General features: G+C 41.7%; 1 protein-coding gene across 3 annotated transcripts; it reads left to right on the top strand.

The window, feature by feature from the left end:
- The first annotated feature begins 319 nt into the window (after positions 1-319).
- On the top strand, positions 320-25,833 carry ZNF112 (zinc finger protein 112). 3 transcript variants are annotated; one of them, XM_025269237.3, is made up of 5 exons: positions 620-692; positions 12,741-12,788; positions 15,801-15,927; positions 18,411-18,497; positions 22,950-25,833. In XM_025269237.3, exons 2-5 carry the CDS (start codon positions 12,774-12,776, stop codon positions 25,442-25,444), a joined length of 2,724 nt encoding a protein of 907 aa, XP_025125022.3. In that variant the 5' UTR covers positions 620-692; positions 12,741-12,773; the 3' UTR covers positions 25,445-25,833. The 3 variants fall into 3 exon arrangements, with proteins under 3 accessions (XP_044786638.2, XP_025125022.3, XP_044786639.2); XM_044930703.2 differs by lacking the exon at positions 15,801-15,927 and having other exon boundaries at positions 320-692; XM_044930704.2 differs by lacking the exons at positions 620-692; positions 12,741-12,788; positions 15,801-15,927 and adding an exon at positions 15,974-16,030.
- The last annotated feature ends 777 nt before the right edge of the window (positions 25,834-26,610 follow it).

Below are 26,610 nucleotides of genomic sequence, written 5' to 3'. Positions count from 1 at the left end.
TGAGGTCATCAACTATTAAGAACCTGAATTGGGAATTGAACCAAGGTATTTGCAGTCCCCAACCTCATTTTGATTTGTTTGTTGTCTAGTCTAGAAGGAATAGTTTGTAAAAGACCAAGAAAGTGTGTAAATGATTGTGTTTCCAGTGAGCTTTCTCATGCATATCCAGCTTTTTATGGTATTTTATTTCAAGTAATAGTAAGTTGATACTTTACTGAAATAATGGTTGGATAACTGAATAATGAAACGTTGTAGATAATTAAGAGACTATATAAAGCATAAAGAAAATGTTGAATTCTTAATAATCCCAGAGACAACTACGCTCTGAAAAGGCGGTGTTAATGCATTGTCTGCTGAAGAAAATACAGAATTGTGTAGTAGAGCGCTCTAGGTTTGGAAATGTTTCGGCTCCAGGGAGGCGGGGTTACGAAATTCGTTCCGAGCAGGGATGCTGTGAAAATACAATCCACAAGCTCAGTATAGCAACCAGCCCTTTCGAAGGCTAGGACGTGCCTGGAAATTCTGGTTAGTGTAGTACGGGAATACCGTCTTTGAAGAATTTCCGCTCCAGGCGGTGGTTGTGTCCATGCTCCTGTCGGGAATTCTGGGAAGCGTAGTCCGGGAGGTCTCTGTAGGCAGAGTCACTTCCGGCTCAGGTACGCGAGGCCGCGGCCTTCGTTCCTCTCGGAAAGGTGAGCCCTCCGTTTGCCGGTCCCCTCTCTCCGCGTCCACACTGACCTTTCTTCGCTTTGTTGTGGGCCAGTAGCGACCTGGCCCTCTGTCTGGTGGAAGGAACCGCCTGCGGCGCAGCGGGGATGGTGCTCCCTTTGACTAAGCCTCCTGGAGCGCGGGACTGGCGGTGTATCCCCCGTTTAGGGGCCCCGGCCAGGGCCCTCTGTCGCTGGGTTTGGTTTGTCTCCTGGCTTCTGTACTTTCCCAACCCGTTTCCTGACCACCAGCCCGTGATGACGCTTCCTAACAGTATATTCCACGAGAGTCTTAACGTCTCTGCCTCCGTTTCCTCTTCTTTAAAGTTGATATTAGTGTCTACCTGTGTATGTGTGCTCAGTCGTGTCCAACTCTTTGCGACCCCATGAACTACAGCCCGCCAGCCTCCCCTGTCCATGGAGTTTTCCAGGTGAGAATACTGGAGTGGGTTGCCGAGCTGTCCTCCTGGGATCTTCCCAACCCTGGGATCTAACCCGCGTCTCTTGCGTCTCCTGCCTTGGCAGGCGGATTCTTTACCACTGAGCCATATGGGAAGCCGCAGTGTCAACCGGGTAGTTTGAGAGTTAAATGAGAATGTATAGGGAAAGACTTAGAACAGAGGCTAACCTGTGGTTAAAAATCACAAGGTCTCTTGTTACTAGTATTTTTTAATTTCCCGAGGAGCGCTTGGTGTTCTAAAGGCTTCTGTGAACCGGGGTTGAGGTCAGAGCTCTTGCAGCAGTGTTCCTGGCCGTTCTCTGATCCCGGAAGGAGTCAAGGCTGTACCCAGATTCCTAATGATTTTTGAATTTAAATTTTTGGAGAGGGTCAGTTCTGCCCGTAGTCTGGGGTGTGCACTGAGATTTATGCGGGAATGCTGATGGAGTTCCGATTTCTCTCAGGTTCCTTTCTTCTTCACAGCCTTGACTTCTTGAAAAAGGCTGCAGTGAGAAGGGAATGCCCCTTTGGCCCCAGACAGCAGAGCCTCACCTGAGTGGGACTTAGCATCCTTCTTCCTCTTACATCATCTCTTCACAGGGGAGAAGACATTCATGCCACTCATGGACAAATTCTTCTACAAAGATGCCCTGATATTTGTTGAATAAATGCTAGAAGGGATGGGGGAGTGCTTGGGCATAGTTAATAATTACAGCTTGTACTTGCATGCTCGGTCATGTCTGATGCTTTGTGACCCCAAAGCCTGTAGCCCGCCAGTCTGCTCTGTCCATGGAATTTTTCAGGCATGAATATTGGAGTGGGTTGCCATTTCCTCCTCCAGGGGATCTTCCTGACCCAAGGATCAAAACCCTGTCTCCTATGTCTCTTGCATCGGCAGGGGGATTCTTTTCCACTGAGCCACCTGGGAAGCTAACAATGACAGTATTTAAACATTATTCTCGGAGTTTTCTATGAATGAATGTAGTTAATCCTTACACGAGTGGATACTGTTATTCCCATGTTGAAGATGAGGAAACAGACACAGAGAGTATGATGCTTTCTTTTTTAAGTAATTTTGTCAATTTGGTTGCGCCGGGTCTTAGTTGTGGCATGTGGGATTTAGGTCCCTGTTCAGGGATTGAATCCTTGCCTCCCTGTGTTGGAAGCATGGAGCCTTAGCCCCGGACTACCAGGGAAGTTCTGAGCATGAGCTGTTTATTCTAGACCACATAGTAAGAGGCTTAACTGGGATTAGAATTTAGGTAGTTTCAAGACCCTGATGCTGGGAAAGATTGAGAGCAGGAGAAGGGGATGACAGAGTATGAGATGGTTGGATGGCATCATCGACTCAGTGGACATGAGTTTGAGCAAATTCCAGGAGATAATGAAGGACAGGGAAGTCTGGCATGCTGCAGCCCATGAGGTTGCAAAGAGTTGGACATGACTGGGCAACTGAACAGCAACGAGAAGTTTCAACATGCTGCTTTGGTTCTTAATGTGTTTAGTGTCACGTTGAGAAGGCAATTTTGGATTTTTGTAGGGGGCCATGAAAATTTTGAGTTTTTCATGATAGCTTTTCAGTCTGCGGTTTGCTGCTGCTGCTGCTAAGTCAGCCCACCAGGCTCCACCGTCCCTGGGATTCTCCAGGCAAGAACACTGGAGTGGGTTGCCATTTCCTTCTCCAGTGCATGAAAATGAAAAGTGAAAGTGAAGTCTCTCAGTAGTGTCCGACTCTTCGTGACCCCATGGACTGTAGCCCAGCAGGCTCCTCCGCCCATGGGATTTTCCAGGCAAGAGTACTGGAGTGGGTTGCCATTGCCTTCTCCGCATCTGTGGTTTATTTGTGTTTTATTTGAAATAATATTGTAACTCATATTTTGATTATTAAATAATGCTTGCATATTATAGAGAATTAAGAAAATACATGACGTATAAGGATGTAGTACAGGATATAGAGATAACAATAATAATATTAATGTTTTCCTGTTCTATAGATTTATTTTTGGATTTTTACTGAAGTTTTACAAAATAGGTATGATAGGTTTTTATTTTCCTGTTAAATTTTTACAGTGGAAATTTACAAGCAGAGCCAAATGTAATAAGAATAAAATAATGAACCCTTGGAGAACCATCACCCAAATTTAACCCTTGTTATCATTCATCAGTCTTGTATCAACACATCCTCCCTCCCAATTTTTGTTGTTGTTGTTGTTTAGTATTTTAAAACAAGTCTCCAACACTGAGTCAGTACCATAGTGATTGATTTGTGATTATAACTGCCCAAAATGGATTATGACACATTGTTTATATGCAAAACCAAGAAAGGGAAATGTCAGCAGCTACTTTAAGGCTTTTATTTTTGCAGCTTGGAAAATGACACTCATTTGAGAAAGCGCGGGAACATGAGAGCATTGCATTCTGGAGAGTGATGGTGATAACATTTGTTTTCTGCTGTACAGTTTGACTTACCTATGTCTTAGGGCTCTTTGTTTCCTTTTCTTATTTTAATATTTATTTATTTGGCTGCATTGGGTCTTAGTTGCGGCACTCAGGATCTTCATTGCGGCACGCGGGATCTTTTGTTGTGAGGTTCTCTCTAGCTGTGGCACACAGGCTCCAGAGTGCACAGGCTCAGTAGTTGCCCCACAGTGTTTGGGACCTTAGTTCTTCCACCAGAGATCAAAGCTGGGTCCCATGCATTGGAAACGCGGAGTCATAGCCATTGGACCACTCTTTGTTTCTTGTCTCTTTTTCATACACTGAAAATTCTTCTGTTCCTGGGACCATGTCATATTTTTCTTTGTGTGACCAGCACACCGGACAAGATTGGCAAGGGTTTGAAGTTAGAATAGCCGCTCAACAGACTGTCAGCACCAAGGGTTTGCAGTGCAAAATTCCTGAAATTGGAATTAGGTAAAAACAGAAACAAATAAACAAACAAACAAAAAAACCAGAAACAGAAAAGAAATAACCCATGGGGATACTCCTTAATTGCCTTTAATGTTGGCAAGTTATAGAGTCCACCATTTATTTCAGGTTATTGAAATGTTTCTGAACACTTCTTTTCATGATATAAAACAAGCTTCCTAAGAAACACATTGATAGAAATGATGACAGCAAACATTTATAGATTGTGTTTTATGACTAGGCAGTGTTTCCAGTGACTTACAGATATTACCTTATGTCTCAACAGTTACCCTCATTTTACAGATGAGAGGCAGGCTTTTTAAAAACAGTCATCATACAGTAAAGTTGTTTATTTTTCCCTTTTAGGGGTACAATTCTATAAATTTTGCCACGGGTATAGATTTGTATAATCACCCCCATCATCAACTACCGAACAGTGCCATCACCACCCAAAAATTCTTCTATATTTCCTTTATAATCACCCCTCACTGTGTCTATAAGCACTGGAAACCACTATAATCCTATCAGTTCAGTTCAGTTCAGTCGCTCAGTCGTGTCCGACTCTTTGCGACCCCATGAATCGCAGCACGCCAGGCCTCCCTGTCCATCACCAGCTCCCGGAGTTCACTCAGACTCACGTCCATTGAGTCAGTGATGCCATCCAGCCATCTCATCCTCTGTCGTCCCCTTCTCCTCCCACCCCGAATTCCTCCCAGCATCAGGGTCTTTTCCAATGAGTCAACTCTTCACATGAGGTGGCCAAAGTACTGGAGTTTCAGCTTTAGCATCAGTCTTTACAGTGAACACCGAGGACTGATCTCCTTTAGAATGGACTGGTTGGATCTCCTTGCAGTCCAAGGGACTCTCAAGAGTCTTCTCCAACACCACAGTTCAAAAGCATCAATTCTTCAGCACTCAGCTTTCTTCACAGTCCAACTCTCACATCCATACATGATCACAGGAAAAACCATAGCTTTGACTAGACGGACCTTTGTTGGCAAAGTAATGTCTCTGGTTTTCAATGTGCTATCTAGGTTGGTCATAACTTTCCTTCCAAGGAGTAAGCGTATTTTAATTTCATGGCTGCAGTCACCATCTGCGGTGATTTTGGAGCCCCAAAAAATAAAGTCTGACACTGTTTCCCCATCCATTTTCCATGAAGTGATGGGACCAGATGCCATGATCTTCGTTTTCTGAATGTGGAGCTTTAAGCCAACTTTTTCACTCTCTTTCACTTTCAACAAGAGGCTTTTTAGTTCCTCTTCACTTTCTGCCACAAGGGTGGTGTCATCTGCATATCTGAGGTTATTGATATTTCTCCCGGCAATCTTGATTCCAGCTTGTGCTTCTTCCAGCCCAGCGTTTCTCATGATGTACTCTGCATATAAGTTAAATAAGCAGGGTGACAATATACAGCCTTGACATACTCCTTTTCCTATTTGGCACTAGTCTGTTGTTCCATGTCCAGTTCTAACTGTTGCTTCCTGACCTGCATATTAGTTTCTCAAGAGGCAGGTCAGGTGGTCTGGTATTCCCATCTCTTTCAGAATTTTCCACAGTTTATTGTGATCCACACAGTCAAAGGCTTTGGCATAGTCCATAAAGCAGAAATAGATGTTTTTCTGGAACTCTCTTGCTTTTTCGATGATCCAGCGGATGTTGGCAGTTTGGTTCCTCTGCCTTTTCTAAAACCAGCTTGAACATCTGGAAGTTCACGGTTCACGTATTGCTGAAGACTGTCTTGGAGAATTTTGAGCATTACTTTACTAGTATGTGAGATGAGTGCAATTGTGTGGTAGTTTGAGCATTCTTTGGCTTTGCCTTTCTTTGGGATTGAAATGAAAACTGACCTTTTCCAGTCCTGTGGCCACTGCCGAGTTTTCCAAATTTGCTGGCATATTGAGTGCAGCACTTTCACAGCATCACCTTTCAGGATTTGAAATAGCTCAACTGGAATTCCATCACCTCCACTAGCTTTGTTCATAGTGATGCTTTCTAAGGCCCACTTGACTTTACATTCCAGGATGTCTGGCTCTAGGTGAGTGATCACACCATCGTGATTATCTGACTTGTGAAGATCTTTTTTGTACAGTTCTTCTGTGTATTCTTGCCACCTTTTCTTAATATCTTCTCCTTCTGTTAGGTCCATACCATTTCTGTCCTTCATCGAGCCCATCTTTGCATGAAATGTTCCCTTGGTATCTCTAATTTTCTTGAAGAGATCTCTAGTCTTTCCCATTCTGTTGTTTTCCTCTATTTCTTTGCATTGATCGCTGAGGAAGGCTTTCTTATCTCTCCTTGCTATTCTTTGGAACTCTGCATTCAGATGCTTATATCTTTCCTTTTCTCCTTTGCTTTTTGCTTCTCTTCTTTCCACAGCTATTTGTAAGGCCTCCTCAGACAGCCATTTTGCTTTTTTGTATTTCTTTTTCTTGGGGATGGTCTTGATCCCTGTTTCCTGTACAATGTCACAAACCTCTGTCCCTAGTTCATCAAGCACTCTGTCTATCAGATCTAGTCCCTTAAATCTATTTCTCACTTCCACTGTATAATCATAAGGGATTTGATTTAGGTCATACCTGAATGGTCTAGTGGTTTTCCCTACTTTCTTCAGTTTAGGTCTGAATTTGGCAATAAGGAGTTCATGATCTGAGTCACAGTCAGCTCCCAGTCTTGTTTTTGCTGACTGTATAGAGCTTCTCCATCTTTGGCTGCAAAGAATATAATCAATCTGATTTTGGTGTTGACCATCTGGTGATGTCCATGTATAGAGTCTTCTCTTGTGTTGTTGGAAGAGGGTGTTTGTTATGACCAGTGCATTTTCTTGGCAAAACTCTATTAGTCTTTGCCCTGCTTCATTCCATATACCAAGGCCAAATTTGCCTGTTACTCCAGGTGTTTCTTGACTTCCTACTTTTGCATTCCAGTCCCCTATAATGAAAAGGACATCTTTTTTGGGTGTTAGTTCTAAAAGGTCTTGTAGGTCTTCATAGAACCGTTCAACTTCAGCTTCTTCAGCATTACTGGTTGGGGCATAGACTTGGATTACTGTGATATTGAATGGTTTGCCTTGGAAACGAACAGAGATCATTCTGTCGTTTTTGAGATTGCATCCAAGTACTGCATTTTGGACTCTTTTGTTGACCATGATGGCTACTCCATTTCTTCTAAGGGATTCCTGCCCACAGTAGTAGATATAATAGTCATCTGAGTTAAATTCACCCATTCCAGTCCATTTTAGTTTGCTGGTTCCTAGAATGTCGATATTCACTCTTGCCGTCTCCTGTTTGACCACTTCCAATTTGCCTTGATTCATGGACCTGACATTCCAGGTTCCTATGCAATATTGCTCTTTACAGCATCGGACCTTGCTTCTATCACCAGTCACATCCACCACAACTGGGTATTACCCTATAGTTTCATCTTTTTGAGAATGCCAGTTAAATGAACTTGTACCATGTGTAACCCTTTAAGGTTGGTATCTTTCACTCAGATAATGCCTTTTTTTTTAAATGGAAAATTTTATCTGTGCCAAGTTGAGGGTTATAACCCAGGAACAGCATCTCAGAGAGTTCTGAGAACCTGTCCCAGCGTAATGCCTTTTACTTTCATCCAAGTTGTTGTGTGTATCAGTACTTTGTTTTTGTTGCTGGGTAATATTACGTTTATGGTTATACTAGTTTATTTATCCGTTGAAGAAAATTTGGAATGTTTTTGTGCTGTGCTTAGTCACTCAGTTGTGTCCGACTCTTTGTGACCCCATCGACTGTGGCTTGCCAGGCCTCTCTGTCCATGGGGATTCTCCAGGCAAGAATACTGGAGTGGGTTGCCATGCCCTTCTCCAGGGAATCTTCCCAACCTGGAGATCAAACCCAGGTCTCCCACATTGCAGGCAGATTCTTTACCGTCTGAGCCAACAGGGAAGCCCAAGAATACTGGTGTGGGTAGCCTATCCCTTCTCCAGGGGAACTTCTGACCCAGGAATTGAACTGAGGTCTCCTGCATTACAGGCGGATTTTTTAACCAGCTGAGCTACCCAACTTTTGGCAGTTATGAATAAGCTGTTATAAACACTTGTGTACAAGGTTTCGTTTTGTTTTGTTTGCTTATTTCTCTAGAATTTATAACCAGGAATGGGATTGGTGGGTCATATAGAAAATGTATGTGTAACTTTGTAAGAAGCAGCCAAACTGTTCTCCAGGATATCTGCTGTTTTGCGTTCCCGTTAATGATATACGAGAGTTCCAGGTGCTTCACATCCTTGTCGGCACTTCGTATTTTCTGTTGGTTTTTAAAAAAACTTTATTATGATATACCTGTGTTGTTATATTATTGTGACTTTAATTTACATTTCTCTAATGACCAATAATGTTCAGCAGATACATCTTTTCTTCAGCTTATTTATCTTCTTTACTAAAATGTTTATATGTTTTGCTAAATTTTAAATTGAGTAACTGAGTTGTATTTTCCTTACTATTGATGTTTGAGAGTTATTCATATATTCTAAATGTAAGTTCTTTGTCAAATGTCATTTCCAAATATTTTTTCTCAGACTGGTTTGTCTTTTCATCCTCTGAACAGTGTATTTTGCAGAGCAAAAGTTTTAATTTTGATGAAGTCTGATTTATCAGTGTTTTATGAGTTGTGCTTTTCACGTCTAAGAACTCTGCCTAACTCGAAGTCAGGAAGAGTTTCTCTTATGTTTTCTTCTGGAAGTCATGATATGTACTCTTTCATTCCTAATATTGGTAACTTTTAAAAAATCTTTTATTCTTTGCCATTCTTGCTAGAGTTTTTGTTACAGTAAGAAAAAAAAAAGAATACTTTTGGTTTCATTGACTTGGCTCTATTACACATCTGTTTTCAATTTCATTGATTTCTGCATTTACCTTCATTTTTTCCTTTCTTTTGTTTGACTTGGGTTTATTTTGCTTCTCTTTTCTAGCATCTTAAGTGTAACCTAGAGGTTTTCTTTTAAGAATTTGAGCACATCCCAAACAGGATAAACTCAAAACTAAAGACAAAGAAAGAAACTAAAAAACATTACCCAGAGAAAAAATAATGCATTATGGTTATGTTCTAGTTGTCATATAAAAAACTCTTATGGACAAATCAGAACTTTTTGGCCAACCCAATATATACTTTGAAAACTTTCAGTGTTATAATTTTTGCTTCCAATGGCAAAATATATTTTAAAAAACTCAAGAGATGAGTCATCTATCATGTTTTCCCAGATATTTACTGTTCTGTGACTCCTTCCTGATGATACAATTTTTTTTCCCCTTGTTGCCTTTGAAAGTTTTCCTTTACCAGTCCTTTTAAGGCAAGTAGGCTCCCTATGAGTTCTGAGTTTATTGGAGAGCATTTTCACGAAACTTCATCCCTAAATATTTTTCTAAACTGTTGTCTTTAGTATACAACTCTGCTTTGACAGTTCTTTTCTTTCACTCCTTTAAAAGTATTGTGCTACTTCCTTCTGGCCTCGTGATTTCTAATGAAAAATCTGGAACCGTTTGAATCACTGTACCCCTGTAGGCAATGCATTGTTTTTCTCTGGCGTCTTTCAAGCACCATTATCACCCGGGAGCTCTGTATAGAGGCAAGTCCTGGGATCCGGTTTCATACCAATTTAGGTAGAATTTTGTAGGTAGGGGTGGGACCAAGGTGCTTCCTTTTAATAGGAACCCCAGGTGATCTTTATTTATTTTAAGGTTGGAAAAGTGCTTGCTGAACAGCTTCATTCAATTTTTTAACATTTATTGTTTAACCTACGTACAGTAGAATTACTTTTAGTGTAAATCCTGTGAGTTTTGGCCATCATATCACACTAAAAGATTGTGCAGGAATGAAGATCTTCCTTGTTTTAACTTTCGACAGCAGTGGCAATTGATCAAGTCACTTGGCACTACTTGTGACTCCAACAGAGTGACTTGTCACTGAAATGCCTTTACTTACATACGCGTGTCATATCGCAGTCAGTTTTGGTGGGATGCTGAAGCCACCAGCTTTTTAGGAATAGTCAAGAGGCGATATACGCCTACTGATAATTACTACCTAAAATAAATGTACTTAGAAACAAACCAGGGCTAATGTGTGGCTTCTGTATATTTCATGGTGACAGTGAGGATGACACTGATAATAGCGGGTCTTTCTTGGCTGCTTATTAGGAACCTCACTGGCTTTCTAATGCTTTGATGCACTAACTTATGTTTTCTTCATGATAAACTTATTTTTATTTCCATTAGAAATATTTATTTTGGGCCACATCGTGCTGCCTGTGGCGTCTTAGTTCCTCAACAAGGGATTGAACCAGCACCCTGGACAGTGAAAGTGCAGCTTCCTAACCACTGGACCACTACAGAATCCTTCCTGTTTTTATTCACATTTTACCGATGAAGAAACAGAGGCATTGAGGAGTTAATTAACTTGCAAAAATTTACTTTGCTACATAGGTGCTCAGTCCTGTTTGACTCTTTGTGACCCTGTGGACTGTAGCCCACCAGGCTCCTCTGTCTATGGGATTCTCCAGGCAAAAATACTGGAGTGGGTTGCCATGCCCTCCTCCAGGGGATTTTCCCAACCTAGGGACTGACACCTCTCCCACACCCCGTTTCATCGCCTGCTTGGACAAAGCATTGCTTCTATTAGACTGGCAAAGTGGGTTTTAGGGATTAATAAGACTGCAGCCAAGCTTGTGAAAAGGTGTCTTGGACCAGCTGAGTGTTAAAAGCTAAGAGGGCTAGGACTTCCCTGGCAGTCCAGTGTTAAGACTTCTCCTTCCAATCCAGCGGTGTGGGTTCAATCCCTGGTGGAGGAACTAAGATCCCATGTGCCTCGTGGCCCAAGAATACACAAAACAAAAGCCGTATTGTAACAAATTCAATAAAGACTTAAAAAAAAAAACACCCAAGAGGGTGGAGAATGCAGGCGGGAAAACTACTGCCCATGGCTTATTTTTGTGAAGCTCCTCTCCCTCCCCAGCTGACAATGGTTTTTACATTTAAAGGTTGTAAAAGGAACAAAAGGAACCTTATTCCACAGAGACACTATGTGGCCACAAAGCCTGTGATTAGCCCCCTCCCCCTTCTTTTGAGTTCTTTTTCTTCCACAGATGACTTGGAAGTTGCTTGGGAATAGTAAAGAAGATAAATAACAGTAAATGACTGTTGAGAATGGTAAATAACCTTGAGGGAGAACCCAAGAAGTCAGACTCGTGGTTTCCAGATCCTCCCATGGGTCAAGCATGGAGCCAGTGCTTCACACAGATACAGTATCATCACGGGCTTCTGTAATCTTTATCACATCCACATGGGAAGAGGGATGTACCGCTGGAATCTCCTTTGGCTTCAGGAGGAATATTCACCAGCCATTAAACTTCTCAGAAGGGTGGTCTCAAAGTCTAAACGAATGTTATTGGGTTGGTGAAAAAGTTCTTTTGGCTTCTTCCCTAATATGGTATGGAAAACCCAAATGAACCTTTTGGCCACCTGCAATATTATCAGGGCAACAAAAGTGAAAAGCCATAATCTCTGCTGCCCAGATTTCTTACAACCCCCATTTGAAGGACTGTTTCATATTGCAGAATAGTGCCTGCTTCTCTGAAGCTACCAGATATTAATCTAAAACACCGGTATAGTTACAGCAGTTTTCCACTGCTCACCCATGTATCCTAACAGCAATCTTATGGTATTTGTACTATTACAATCCTAGTGTTGCAGCTTGCAGAAGTAAGCCTGCTGCTGCTGCTGCTGCTGCTGCTAAGTCGCTTCAGTCATGTCCGACTCTGTGCGACCCCAGAGACGGCAGCCCACCAGGCTCCCCCATCCCTGGGATTCTCCAGGCAAGAACATTGGAGTGCGTTGCCATTTCCTTCTCCAATGCATGAAAGTGAAAAGTGAAAGTGGAGTCGCTCAGTTGTGTCTGACTCTTAGCGACCCCATGGACTGCAGCCTTCCAGGCTCCTCCATCCATGGGATTTTCCAGGCAAGAGTACTGGAGTGGGGTGCCATTGCCTTCTCCGCAGAAGTAAGCCTAGAGGGGTTAATTAATTTAACCATGGTTTAAAAATCTATAGCAGATTTTTAACAGTGCCAATATAGAGCAATTCCCAGGTGGTGCAGTGGTAAAGAATCTGCCTGCCAATGCAGGAGATACAAGAGATGTGGGTTTGATCCCTGGGTTGGGAAGATCCCCTGGAGAAGGAAATGGCAATCCACTCCAGTATTGTTGCCTGATTCCGTGGACTGAGGAGCCTGGTGGGCTACAGTCCACTGGGTCACCAGGAGTCAGACATGACTTAGCACACACACAAGGAATATAGAGCAAATGTGCAGCAAATATATAGCAATTAGAGGTTTTAAAAGCTAACTGTCCCCAGAGGTGCTTTTAACAAGCACCTCTTCTCTCCCACTTAACTGTGTCTCCTTTTCCATGTTCCCCAGGTTCACAGTGTGTATCTGGGGAGGCTCGAGCTGTGTGAGGGCTGTAGGGTGTGGCGGTGCAGGCTGCCCCTCGCTGGTGGGCATCCTGCCGGGTTAGCCTAGGGATGGTTAGACCCCAGCCCACACCCTGCCTGTGAAGGTGTGTGTGGCTGCATCTGCCCAGGAGAAGGGACACCTTTTTCTGATTTGCACAGAGATGCATTTCCCCCTCCTTCATGGCTTCTTTCTTGTTTTATGTCTCTTCAGGTCTCTGCCTTTCCCTAGGAAAAGGACAAGAAGATGATGAAGTTCCAGGTGAGTTGGATTTTTTATTTCTGCCACTTAACAGGTAATTTCATTTCTCAGTGGATACCTTATTTCTCTTCCTTGCCAAGAGTAAAGAATGGCGGCAGACATTTAATACCGCTTGTGTGCCATGCTCTCTTGCTTCACCTTCTTTAAAATTTCCTTTCTCAGTTTTTATATATTACCATTTTGTTTCACAACTAATAGTGTAAAAGAGAATGGAAATTTTTAAAATGGGAAGGCCCACACATTATTACCCTGCCTACAAATCACTTGTTTTTTTATGTTAATTTTTATGTGCATTCATAACTAGACTTGCAATAATAAATACAATTTTTAATTGTCTTTTTTTCACTTAAGATTATAGCACTCAATTTTTGTCATTATTTCAATGAACTATTATACATTCTCCTCCTTTTTAAAAAAGTATTCCTCATTCACAACCTTTAATGTCTTGATGATTCTTGCACTTTTACACAACAGACTCCTTTTCCCTTTATTTAATCTTTACTCAGAGTAATTCTGAGAGAATTCTAATATTATTTGTCCAATGTTCTAGGGACTCAAAACTTTAAAAAAATTTTTTTAAATACGTTTTTTTTAAGTGGTACCCCACAGACTTTGTAAAAAGAATACCTAAAGAGTAGTTTTGTCTAACAGAATCATACTGAGGCTGAACTCAGAAAAAGAGTGTTAGCTGTTTTCATTCAAAAAGATCTAGATTCTTTCTTTCCGGGACCTGAAAGCTTTCTTTGTGTGTGTCTGTGTCTGTTTGTGTACCTTTCTGTGTTATACCATTCATGAATTAATGAGAGCATCACAGGTACTTAATTGTAAAATTTTAGTCATACTGTAAGTCATACAGACACTGTATAGCAGAAACTATCACACCATTGTAAAGCAACTATACTCCAAAAAAAAGACACAGGTACTTTCCATCTGTAACTCTATTCACTGCCCTGAGAGGGACTGAATCATCTTCCCCATCAACATGAAAATAAGAGTTTCATGTAAGTTCAGATCCTGTTGAGGTTTCTGCAGTAGGCACGTGTCTGGCCGATTCCAAAGTCTTTCTGGACCAAGAGTATCAGGCATACAGTTGGGGTGGAAAGAGACACAAAACAAAAACCAAAAATCAAACCAAACCAGAGTTCTCATTCAGAGACCAAGACTTGAAGTTGTGGTGTTTGAAGCTCCAGCCAGAACAAATGCAGTGTTGAGCAGGTCTTCATATAGAAATTTTAAATTTCCCTATAGCAAAAAAATTAAAAGACAGATAACAAGGTAGGAAGAAAAGAGTTTATATCACATATGGAAGAAAAGGCCTACTGTCCCCAAGTGAATGAATGTTATTACAAAACAAGAAACAGAGATGACCAGTAAACATATGAAAAGAGAGTTATTCATTACTTATCAATTTTGTGAAAGTTTTTGAGATAACTAGTTTTGGCTTCCCAAATTGACTTCTGAGATTATCAAAGTTTTTTGGGTTTTGCTTTTAAGTATTCATGTCCACTGTTGTCCAGAGTATGGAGGCTTAGGAATTTATACTTTCTTGGAAGCAGAATAAATTAAGAAAAATCTTTTTGGAGGAAACACTTGCCATTATGGTCTCAAAACTTTAAAGTTTGTTTTTCTTCAACATTACCATTTCTACTTTTTGTAATTTATCTTCAGGAGATAACCAGCAGAGTTCTAGGGACTAAGGTCTATATGGAAACAATCTTGCAACATTGTTTACTCTAAAACTAAGTAAGCATGCATTATTTGTATCAGTTCACTATATTCTCAACCATCAATTCCTTGAATTACTGTGTAGCCCTGAAGTGGAATGTCAGCAATGATGATGGTAATAGTAATCAGAATAATAGTTAGCATTTATTAGGTACTTGGGCTCCCCAGGTGACTCGAGTGGTAAAGAACCCATCTGCCTGCTAATGTAGGAGATGTAAAGAGATGCGGTTTCGATCCCTGGGTTGGAAGATCTCCTGGAGGTCATGGCAACCCACTCCAGTATTCTTGCCTGGAGAATTCCAGACAGAAGGGCCTAGTGGGCTACAGTTCATGGTGTCACAAAGAGTCAGACACAACTGAAGCGACTTAGCATGCACACATTGGGTATATACTATGTACCAGGCACTGTTCCTAAGTGTTTTACTTATAGTCACTCATTTTATTATTCCCAGTACCCTAAGGTACAGTTAACAGCCTGCAAATGAAGAGAGGATGAAGACTGGGTCCAGGGCCCCACAGCAGAGTGAGGCCCCAGAGCTGTGTCCATAAATGCTATACATCTGGATGGGGGCACAGAGGAGGGGCTCCATACTTGAATAGGAAAGGTGACTCATGCCCTATAAGTCTGGCACATCAAATAAGCGGTTCAGTTCAGTTCAATTCAGTTCAGTTGCTCAGTCATGTCCGACTCTTTGCGACCCCATGAATCACAGCACACCAGGCCTCCCTGTCCATCACCAACTCCCAGAGTTCACTCAAACTCATGTCCATCGAGTCGGTGATGCCATCCAGCCGTCTCATCCTCTGTCGTCCCCTTCTCCTCCTGCCCCCAATCCCTCCCTGCATCAGAGTCTTTTCCAATGAGTCAACTCTTCGCATGAGGTGGCCAAAGTATTGGAGTTTCAGCTTCAGCATCAGTCCCTCCAATGAACACCCAGGGCTGATCTCCTTTAGGATGGACTGGTTGGTATATGTATATAAAAAGAGGGAAAACAGACTCCATTGCACACTGTTGGAACTAAAGCTTTTCTAGCAGCCCATGCAATGCAGCAGAGCTCCAGGGACTTACCTACAGGAGTACTATCAAAAGGCAGCCGTTTAAAGTGCAAGGATTCCTTTTCCTGCAGCCTTTCTGGTGGATGGAATCAGCAGTGTGAAAGGCAAACAGAAGGCAGCTGCTGAAATGTGACTTGGTCCTTAGGAATCCGGAACCACCTCCCGTCCTTGACACTTTCTCGGGGCTGTCCCTCTTCCATAAACATTGTGTGTGTGTGTTTGGTGTCATAGGAGCCAGTGTCCTTCAAGGACGTGGCTGTGGTCTTCACCGAGGAGGAGCTGGGGCTGCTGGACTCGGCTCAGAGGAAGCTGTACCAGGAAGTGATGCTGGAGAACTTCCGGAACCTGCTCTCAGTGGGTGAGCACAGTGCCTCGGGGACTCAGTGTCAGCCTCCTGGGATTCCTTTGTGGGTGCAGTCATTTGAAGCTCTGGAACTCCTAAAATCGTCCTCTCAGCTTAGGTACCTACAAGTCCTAGTAATCCCAGAGACAGAGACAATGTGTTTCTGTCCAGGAAAAAAATCTGTCCCTTGAACTATTAATATGAATGGGAAGCTTGTGGTCCTGTCCCATAAAGTCGAGTTGCTGCAGCTTTTCGGATTTTCATGGTGCCAATAACTGTAGCTGTGGTTTTTCAGAGGTATTTTGTTTTTTCTGCTTTAGTGACATACTTGTCTTCAAACATACAGAAAATTTGCAAAAGTATAGAACAAGAATACCCCTATCGCTTTTACCTATGGCTCAGTGGTAAAGTATCCGCCTGTAATGCAGGAGACACAGGAGACTAAATTCGATCCCTGAGTCGGGAAGATGCCCTGGAGGAGGAAATGGCAACCCACTCCTATATTCTTGCCTGAAAAATCCCATGGACAGAGGAGCCTGGCAGGGTACAGTTCATGGGTGACAAAGAATCAGACATGACTGAGCACTGCACACAAACCTAGAGTAATATTTCACCCCATTTACTTTATCGTTTATGTGAATGCTCTTTTCTCATATGCATAATTTATATCTGAACCATTTGAGGGTAATTTACACATGCCATGGCCCTAATATCCCTAAATGCTTCTGTGTGCAGGCCGAGTTCAGGAATCCCCAGGACTACACTCTGACACCAGTGGCAAGCTGGGGGGTGCCCAGAGCCTCAAATAATTTGCTAGAGGACTCTGAGGACTCACTAAAAGCTGTTATACCCAAAGCTACACTGTTATATGGAAAGGTTACAGAATAGGCCTTGGATGCTAGGAACTGTCCTTGCCACTGTGGTATCTTTGTTTCCTGGTCTTAGGGCTTAGAGCTAGGATTAGGGGTGTATCTGGATGTGTACACCTGTATTCATATACATAAACATACATGCATATATAAAAATATGTATACATATGAATATTTATTCAGTTTCATTCAAAGTAAGAGAGGTACTAATTCAAATTATACTGAAACACCATTTTTCATTCATGAGGTTAGCAAAAATTCAAGAACTTTTTTTTTTTTTGGGCTGTCTCATGAAGGTTGTTGGATCTTCATTCCTCAACCAGGGATTGAGCCCAGGCCCCAGCAGTGAAAGCACCGAGTCTTAACCGCTGGACTGCTAGGGAAGTCCCCCAGAATTCAGAAACTTAACACTATTTGGGGGGGGGGCAAAGTTGTGGGGAATAAAGCACTTTCATGTTTTGACAGTGGGAATGCAACAGGATACCACCCCTATGGAGAAGAATTTGACAGTGTCTAACAGAAGTATGGATTTACCCTTTCTCAGCAACTCATTGTAGGAATTTTCCCTGAATATAACCAAGTACAAAAGAGCATTAATAGTATACTTACTAGTTTGTGTAAGGGAAAAAAGGGAAAATAAGTAAATATATGTAAGCAACACAAGGATTAATCAGGAAATCATGAATTTAGTTTCTTGTCAATGGTGAGTTGTGATGGCATGGAAGGGATGTTTGAGAGGGTCACACTTGTCTGAATAACACCTTTTGGTCTAGTTTGGGCTTTTGAAAATATGTTAGGGGACTTCCCTGGTGCTCCAGTGGTTAAGACTCCACCTTTCAATGCAGAAAATGCAGGTTCAATCCCTGGTTGGGGAACTAAGATCCCACATGCCTCACAGCCAGAAAAAACAAAACAGAAAACAGAAGCAATACTGTAACAAATTCAGTAAAGACTTTTAAAAATGATCCACATCAAAAAAGTCTTTTAAGAAAATATTTAGTTCAACACATTCTAAAAAGTAAATCAAATAAGAATGTGAAGGGATGATCATCGAAAAGAAAAATGAGTTGTGTTTGAAAGGGATACCTTAACCACAGTAAACAGAGAAAAGAAAGGATTCATGGAAGTAGCTAAGGAATACAGTTTATAACTCTATATACCTTTAGTTTTAGGTCTAGTGGGAGGAGGATGGCAGAATGAATTGCAATCCTCAATACTCCTTAGTGGCTTTGTTTACTGCAGTGAACGGAATAAGCAATTCTTCTGCAGGGGCCAAGGCAATTCACTGGAGAAAGTATTTTTTCAACAGATAGTGCTGAAACACTTGGACTTCTGTATGCATATATTTGCATGCCTCCCACCTACAAAATGAAAGATTAACTCGAAGTGGATGAAGGGCCTAATGTAAAATGTAGAAGTGTGAAACTTGTAGATGGAAACACAGGAGAAAATTTTCATGACCTTGGGTTAGACAAAGATTTCTTAGATATGATGCCAAAAACATGAATCAGAAGAAGAAAAAAACCCCCCAAAAATGAAAATATGATTCAGGAGGGGAAAAAAACAAAAAAACCACAAGTTAGACTTGGTCAAAATTGAAAACTTTTGCTCTTCTCTCCTTTTTTACAGGAAATCAGCCCTTCAAACCAGAGCTTATATTCCAGCTGGAGAGAGAAGAACGTTTGATGATGGAGTCCCAGAGAGATGGGTGTTCAGGTGAGAACCATCCGGCAGTCACCCAGCAGCCAGCGAGCCCCTCCCAGAACACGAGTCAGAAGGGGCCAGGCCCTGAGGTGTCTGTACCCTCACTGCTCTAGCTTCTCCGATCCTAGCTCATTGCTTCTGTCCCAGCTGCACTGGCCCACTTGCTGCCCATCAGACCTGTCTCAGTGATGCTTCTGCTTCGGGTTACTTGGCTTGCTTTGCTGTGTGCCTTGAATGAGTGAGTCAGTTAATACATGCATGGTCTTCCCTGTCTTCAGTCCTCCCTGAGGCAGCCAACAGGTATAGAGTAAACCATGTGATAGAGAGATACTCCAGAGTGTCCTTTGACGTCAGATAAACGCCTGTCCTAATTCTGTGTAGGTGTCCTTTAGTATTCATGGATAGGTACTCATTATTCCTTAAAGGATAAGAATAGCCAGGCAACTAAAAGAAATATCAGAAATGATCAGTGCTAAAGGATAATCTGCCCTCCCATGCAGCAATTTCAGGTGAGACACTCTTGCATTAACTTCCTCATTTAAATGCCCAGTTCTTTATCTTATTCTGTTCTTCTTACTCTCCCATCCTCTAATATGTAACAGTCTCTTGACCTAGCTACAGTTTTCTTTTCTTTTTTTATTCAGTTTGTTTAAATTAAAAAAATCAGTTCACCTATTTCTCCTATCCCCAAACTGCTGCCTCTTGCAACCAACCATCTGTTTTCTGTTATCTGTGAGCTTGCTTGGTGTGTGTGTGTGTGTTGGGGAGTGTTTTAGATTCCACATATAATAGAGATCGAGCAGTATTTGTCTTTAAATACCTCCAAGGTCTACCTGTATTGTTGCAAATGGCAAGATTTCATATTTATTTATGGTTGAATTTTCTTTATCCGTTTATCCCTCAGTGGACACTAAGATTGTTCCTTTATCTTGACTGTTGTACATAATTCTGCAGTGTACATGTTGTACAGTGTACATTTGTTGTTGTTTAGTCATGTCTGATTCTTTGCAACCCTATGGACTGTATCTTTTCAAGTTAGTGTTTTCTTTTTCTTCAGATAAATACCTAGAAGTAGAATTGCTGAATCATATAATTCTATTTTTAACTTTTTGAGGAACCTCTATAACGACTTCCATAGTGGCTGCACCAACTTATATTCCCACCGAGAGTGTACAAGGCTTCCCTTTTCTCTACATCCTTGCCAGCATTTGTCATCTCTTGCCTTAGAGCCTGGTGAGCCACAGTCCATAGGGTCGCAAAGAGTCAGACACAGCTGAAGCGATTGAGCACACACACACCTCTTTTTGATAATAGCCATTCCAACAGATGGGAGTTGATAGCTCATTGTACTTTTGATTTGCATTTCCCTGGTGATTAATGTTGTTGAGCATCTTTTTATGAACCTGTTGGCCAGCTGTGTGTCTTCTTTGGGAAAATGTCTATTCAGGTCTTCTGCCCACTTTTTTTAAATTGAATAGTTTGTTTTTTGCTATTGAATTGTATGAGTTCTCTATGTAGTTTGGATATTAACCCCTTATCAAATATATGATTTACAAATATTTTCTCCCATTCAGTAAGTTTGACTTTTCATTTTGTTGTTGGTTTCCTTTGCTATGCAGAAGCTCCTTAGTTTGATGTAGTCCCACTTGTTTATTTTTGCCTTTGTTGCTTTTGATCATATGATTTTTATCCTTCATTTTGCTAATATTGGGTGTCACATGTAGTGATTTGAAGATGTTGAACCATCCTTGCATTCCTAGAATAAGTCCCATGTGATTGTCTTGTACGATCTTTTAATGTGCTGTTGAATTCAGAATGTTTTGTTTGGGCGGTACTGGGCTGTAGTTTTCTTTTTAAAGTAGAACTTCTAAGCTGGACATTTATGTGAGTCCAAACATTTTAGTAATGTTTCTTGAGTCCTCAGATTCTGATGTCAAAAGCCGTGGTCACAGCTGTGGAGCTGGAAATGCTCCTGGGTAGGAATGAGAGTCAATTGAAAATTTCAAAACAAATTACTTCACTTCTATGATTTTTCTGTTGTCATCTCAGTTCAGGTTCAAGGTCATACAGGCAATATATTCTTTAGAGAAAGTGTCAGCAAACTTTTTCTCTGAAGGTCCAGATGGTAAATATTTTAGGTTTTGCTGACCATATTTGATCTCTGTCAAAGAGACCAAATGCTTGTTCTTACACCAGTTTAAAAAATGTAAAATCTATTCTTGTTCCTAGGCTGTACAAAAACAGAGCTAGGGCCATAGTGTGCTAGTCCCCCTGCCTGATAGTATCAGTAGGAATGTAATGTCATATTTTGAAGTACCTTTTTATTTAGTATTTCCATATATTACCATGTTTATACCTTATATTCATGCAAAATTTTGAAAATATATATTCTTATTTTTAAAGTACTAATTTTTCTCCTTCACGGTACCTTGGGGAAATCCCTCCCAATCTGAGATTATAACTCTTTTTTAAAAAAAAATCATTGCTACATAATCCAATATGTGGCTATAACATGCAGCATTTAGCTGTATGCTGCATATTGCATGCAGCATACTGGGTCTTAGTTGCAGCAGCAGTGGGAGCGTGGAGTCATAGCCACTGGACCACCAGGGAACTCCATTTCATCTTTAGGTGACAGAATGTTAGTATAATAACTGAAAGCCTTGCTTTTGAGAAACCAAAGACATCGCTAAGCATTCTTGTTTTTAAGTACTGAGATGAGTACTCGTGGACGTGCCGTAGGCCCTGCAGCCAACGCATTGCCCCAGAGCCTGCTGCCACGCAGTCGTCAGTGTCGCCCTTTATTTTTTCCCTTGTTTTAAAAGTTGGCGATAGGGTGGGGCTAAGAGTTAAGATTTTGTGTGAGAAAAACTACACCGTTTCAAAGGTTATTTTCAAAATTAAAAAGACACAGTCCACAAGATTCTTGTGACCTCTGCTTTTCTCACTGGCAAGTGGTAACTGAGTGTAACCCTGCCTCTCATACAGCCTTCCAGCTGTGCAGTAAAACTGCCATCACCAGCTTCTTTCCCATAAAAAGTAACTTACACATGCATGCCCTTTCAGTTCTGTGACTGAGAATGACTCAAGCTGTGATCTATGCATTAAATGCTTACTGAGCAGCTACGGTTCACTGGGGGTGTTAGAGGCCGTAAGGGTGAGACAGCGCGCAGCAAAGTGCTCTTCCTTGTGTGTAACACACTCCCGTGTTTAGAGACAGGAGAACACCAGTAGCTAAGGAAGAATTATTGCATTTGAAGGTAATATTCACATTGTGAGAAAAAAGTTCCCTTTTACTGCCTTTTTCCCCTCACCTTGGATACTGAAAGAGGATTAATATTTTGCCAAGTTTTAGGAGAGTGCGTGTTATTGCTTCAGCCCTGTTGGACCACTTGTTCTCCGGGAATAAATGTACTTCTCACTAGGATGTGAATGATATGCTGCCTGCTGATAACCTGAGCTTTAGTAACTAACAGACAAGCCATTTCCACCCAAACATGCCCATCTTCAACTCTACCAGTGCCTCAGATGCCTTAAACATCAAAGTACTTTATCAGCAAAATGACAGTCAGTGTTCATTGAGTTTTGCTTGTTGAGTTGCCTCAAAGGACCATGAAACTTGCCTGTGCAATTCTCTTTTGAATTAAATTTATTTATTTTTAATTGAAGGATACTTGCTTTACAGTATTGTGTTGGTTTCTGCCAAATATAAACATGAATCAGCCATAGGTATACCTATGTCCCTTCCCTCTTGACCCTCCCTCCCACCTCCCTTCTCATCCCACCCCTCTAGGTTGCTACAGAGCCCTGGTTTGAGTTTCTTGAGTCATAGAGCAAATTCCCATCTTGCCTTTGCAATTCTGCCACAGTGTTTCACATTTCACCTGCCCCGTGGCCCTTGCTAATTGCAAAATATCTTTTAAAAGGAGTTTAAACTGGTTATGGCTTACAGTGACATAGGAGAACGCATTATTCTCATGAAAATGAACTCATTAGAGATAGGCCATACAAGACATCAAGAATCGATTAAAGGTCTCTGTTTACCTTCATCTGCATAGCATTTAACACACGATCTTGTGTGTGGCAAAATACATTTGTCCACCTGAAACTATATTCTTTCCAGTTTGAGACTACCCCCTTCTTTTTTTCCTTGGAATCTCCAGGCAGCCCATGATAATGTGTGCACGGTTTAACTAGGCCTTTTGAACAGAGCCACTATCTTTGATGTCCAGGTTGCATTGCATAGCCCTGATTTTGAGGCATATGCATAGCCCGAATTCTATGAATCCTACTTCTATTCCTGGTGTAGCCAAAGGTAAATGACATTCTAAGTATTGTCAGAGGTACTAACAAACTTTCCTCCAGTTTATTGAAGTTTCATGTCATGATCTAAGTGCAGAATCTTGAAATCTCTGAATAAAAGCATTCATTGCACACATGTCTAAAATCTCTTTATTCTTATAGGAACCAAGAGTCCACATAATATGGAAAGTATTCAAGAAGTGGGATTAAGCTGCTTTTCCCCCAAAGAGCTTTCCACCTGGCAGTCCTGGCAACAAGGTGCAGGCAGGTTAACTGGGTGTCAAGATTCCATGAGAAACTTCCAAGAGAATATTTCTCAGTTGCAAAAACAAGGTGATTCCACCTGCCAGGTTTGGGCAGGAATACCAGTTCAGATTTCTGAAGATGAGAACTATGTCTTGACTCACATAGGAGACAGTTCCAATGACATAAAAAGTCAAGAATTTCCCTCTTGGCGAGCCCACCATTCTTGGAGGAAAATGTACCTCACAGAGTCACGTAATTATCAGTGTCGATGTCAGCAAGTTTCCAAGGAAAATGATTTCTGTAAATCTGACAGCATCAGTTGGATCTCACATCATGGTGATAATCTGGGTGTACACAAAACAGGAAAAAACTCTAGCTGCCATGACTGTGGAGAAGATGTCATGAAGGTTTCATTGCTTAATCATACTCAAACAGGGCAAAAGCCCTATCCTGGTAATGAGTACAGAAAAGCCTTCAGCAATGACTCCAGCTCTGAAGTTCATCAGCAATTAGACTTAGAAGGAAAGCCCTGTACATACAGTCCATGTGAAAAGGACTGTAGTTACAGGTCAGTTCTTCATATTCATCAGAGTGTTTGTAGAGGAGATCATTGTGTTTTTGAGAATTCACATCTGCAATCGCATCAGAAAGGACACGCAAAAGAGAAGCCATTTAAATGTGAATACAGTGAGAGCATCAATCAGTGCTCCTCTCATAACACATATGAACTTATACCCAGAGGAGAGACATCTGATAGATGCAGCGTGTATGAGAAAGGCTTCAGTCATAGCTTAGACCTTAGTAGTATTGTTAGGGTCTACATCGAGGAGGAATCCCATGAATCTGAGGAGAATGGGAATGTCTTTAATGAGAATTCTTGTCTTCAAGCCCATCAGAAAATCCACACTGAAGAGAAACGATACACAGACATGGAGTGTGTGAAAGGTTTCATTTGTAACTCAGATCTGAACATTCAGCACAGAGTTCACATGGAAGAGATTCCCTACAATTCTGAGGCATGTGCTAACGGCTTCAGTCTGGCCTCACATTTTCAAAACCTTCAGATAGTCCACACTAGGGAACAACCCTATAAACGTTACACACGTGGTAACAGCTTCAGCCAAAGTTCGTATCTTCAAGGCCATCAGAAAATTCACATCGGAGAGAAACCCTACAAGGTGTGTGGGAATGGCTTCAACTGGAATTCAAAACTTAAAGATCATCAGCGAGTCCACACTGGCGAGAAGCCATACAAATGCAGTGCATGTGGTAAAGGCTTCAGTCATAGATCTGTTCTTAATGTTCATCAGAGAGTCCACACAGGAGAGAAGCCTTATAAGTGTGAGGAGTGTGATAAGGGTTTCAGTCGGAGTTCATACCTTCAAGCCCATCAGAGAGTCCACACGGGAGAAAAACCATACAAATGTGAGGCATGTGGGAAGGGCTTCAGTCGTAATTCATACCTTCAAGGGCATCAGAGAGTCCACACTGGCGAGAAACCATACAAGTGCGAGGAGTGTGGGAAGGGCTTCAGTCGGAGTTCACACCTTCAAGGCCACCAAAGGGTTCACACGGGAGAAAAACCATTCAAGTGTGAGGAGTGTGGGAAGGGCTTCAGTTGGAGCTTTAATCTTCAAATTCATCAGAGGGTTCACACAGGAGAGAAACCCTATAAATGTGGAGAATGTGAGAAGGGCTTCAGCAAGGCCTCAACTCTTTTGGCCCATCAGAGAGTCCACACAGGAGAGAAACCCTATCAGTGTGATGAGTGTGGTAAGAGCTTCAGTCAGAGGTCTTACCTTCAGAGCCATCAGAGTGTCCACACTGGAGAGAGACCGTACATCTGTGAGGTTTGTGGGAAGGGCTTCAGTCAGAGAGCATATCTTCAAGGCCACCAGAGAGTCCACACCAGAGTGAAGCCGTATAAATGTGAGATGTGTGGGAAGGGCTTTAGTCAGAGCTCACGCCTTGAAGCACATCAGAGGGTCCACACCGGAGGGAAACCCTACAAATGTGCAGTGTGCACAAAGGGTTTCAGTGAGAGTTCCCGCCTCCAAGCCCATCAGAGGGTCCACACAGAAGGGCGGCCCTATAAATGTGAACAGTGCGGCAAGGGCTTCAGTGGGTTTTCAAGTCTTCAAGCCCATCACAGAGTCCACACTGGGGAAAAACCATACAAATGTGAAGTGTGTGGAAAGGGCTTCAGTCAGAGATCAAACCTCCAGGCTCATCAGAGAGTCCACACAGGAGAGAAACCCTACAAATGTGACGTGTGTGGTAAGGGTTTCCGTTGGAGTTCAGGTCTTCTAATTCATCAAAGAGTCCACAGTGGTGATAAATTCTATACAAGTGAAGAGTATAGTAAGGGTTATCCTTCATCAGAGAATCCGTACAGAAGCAAAGTTCTGTAATGTGGTGTTCCATTTTGTTCTGAAGTCTTCAAACAAGAGCTGAAATTTTCCACTCACTTGAGTTCTCATAGTAGAAAAAGAATTTCTTTCATGAAAAAGTAATGTTTCTGCTCAATATCAACATTTACAATAGTCCACACAGCAGAGACTTATCTAATGAGAAGTGTTCCATATGGGATTTCATGAGAACTTGAATATCAGTCACTGCAAGTGACTTTAATCAGCTCTTGCACTAGAGCTTAGAAAAGACATGAGTATGGTTAGCCACCTGCTGCTGCTGCTATGTCGCTTTAGTCGTGTCTGACTCTGTGCGACCCCATAGACTGCAGCCCACCAGGCTTCCCGTCCCTGGGATTCTCCAGGCAAGAATACTGGAGTGGGTTGCCATTTCCTTCTCCAATGCATGAAAGTGAAAAGTGAAAGTGAAGTCGCTCAGTCCTGTCCGACTCTAGCGACCCCATGGACTGCAGCCTACCAGGCTCCTCCGTCCATGGGATTTTCTAGGCAAGAGTACTGGAGTGGGGTGCCATTACCTTCTCCGAATTTATACAGTGATGAGCATACCTAAATTTACATCCACTGGAATGTAAGCTTATTAAGAGAAGGGGTTTCATGCATTGCTACGTCTCCAACTCAATGTAGGTGCTCAGTACTTTTTTGCTAAATGACTTAAAGTATGTAAAGTTGTCATGTTTGAAATGCTGATTTTCCCCCCAAAATAATTTAAAATGCATTTGGAGGAGGAATCCTGTAAGTCACCTTAATGTAAGCAAATAAGTAAGCGTAAACATTATTTGAAATGTAGAACATGGGCAGTATCGCAATCTTAAATGACATGAATTTGGTTTAACTCCCCCAGGATTGGTCCTCCCCATTTGTCCCTCATCAGCAGGGATGGGCTGAATTTCTTAATATTTGGTCTCTTTCTCTACAGTGTATTATCTGGTTAAGTTTAGCTCTCTGTGTGTATGTGTACGTGTGTATACCTATGTGCACTTTAAAAGGACAATACAAACTGATAAAATAGTGTTTCTGGTTAACTTGGCAAAAATGAAATGCTGCATTTTACATAACTGAATTTTTACTCCTGCCCTGTGTGTTAAGACAGTTTTACTATAATATTTGGAAAGTGTCAGAAATGGTTACTAACAGTAACAGTAACTTTC

The sequence above is a fragment of the Bubalus bubalis genome, chromosome 18, assembly GCF_019923935.1.
Source record: "Bubalus bubalis isolate 160015118507 breed Murrah chromosome 18, NDDB_SH_1, whole genome shotgun sequence".
Lineage (NCBI taxonomy): Eukaryota > Metazoa > Chordata > Mammalia > Artiodactyla > Bovidae > Bubalus > Bubalus bubalis.
The sequence above is the reverse complement of the archived record's forward strand: the minus strand, read 5'-3'. Positions and strand labels throughout refer to the sequence as shown.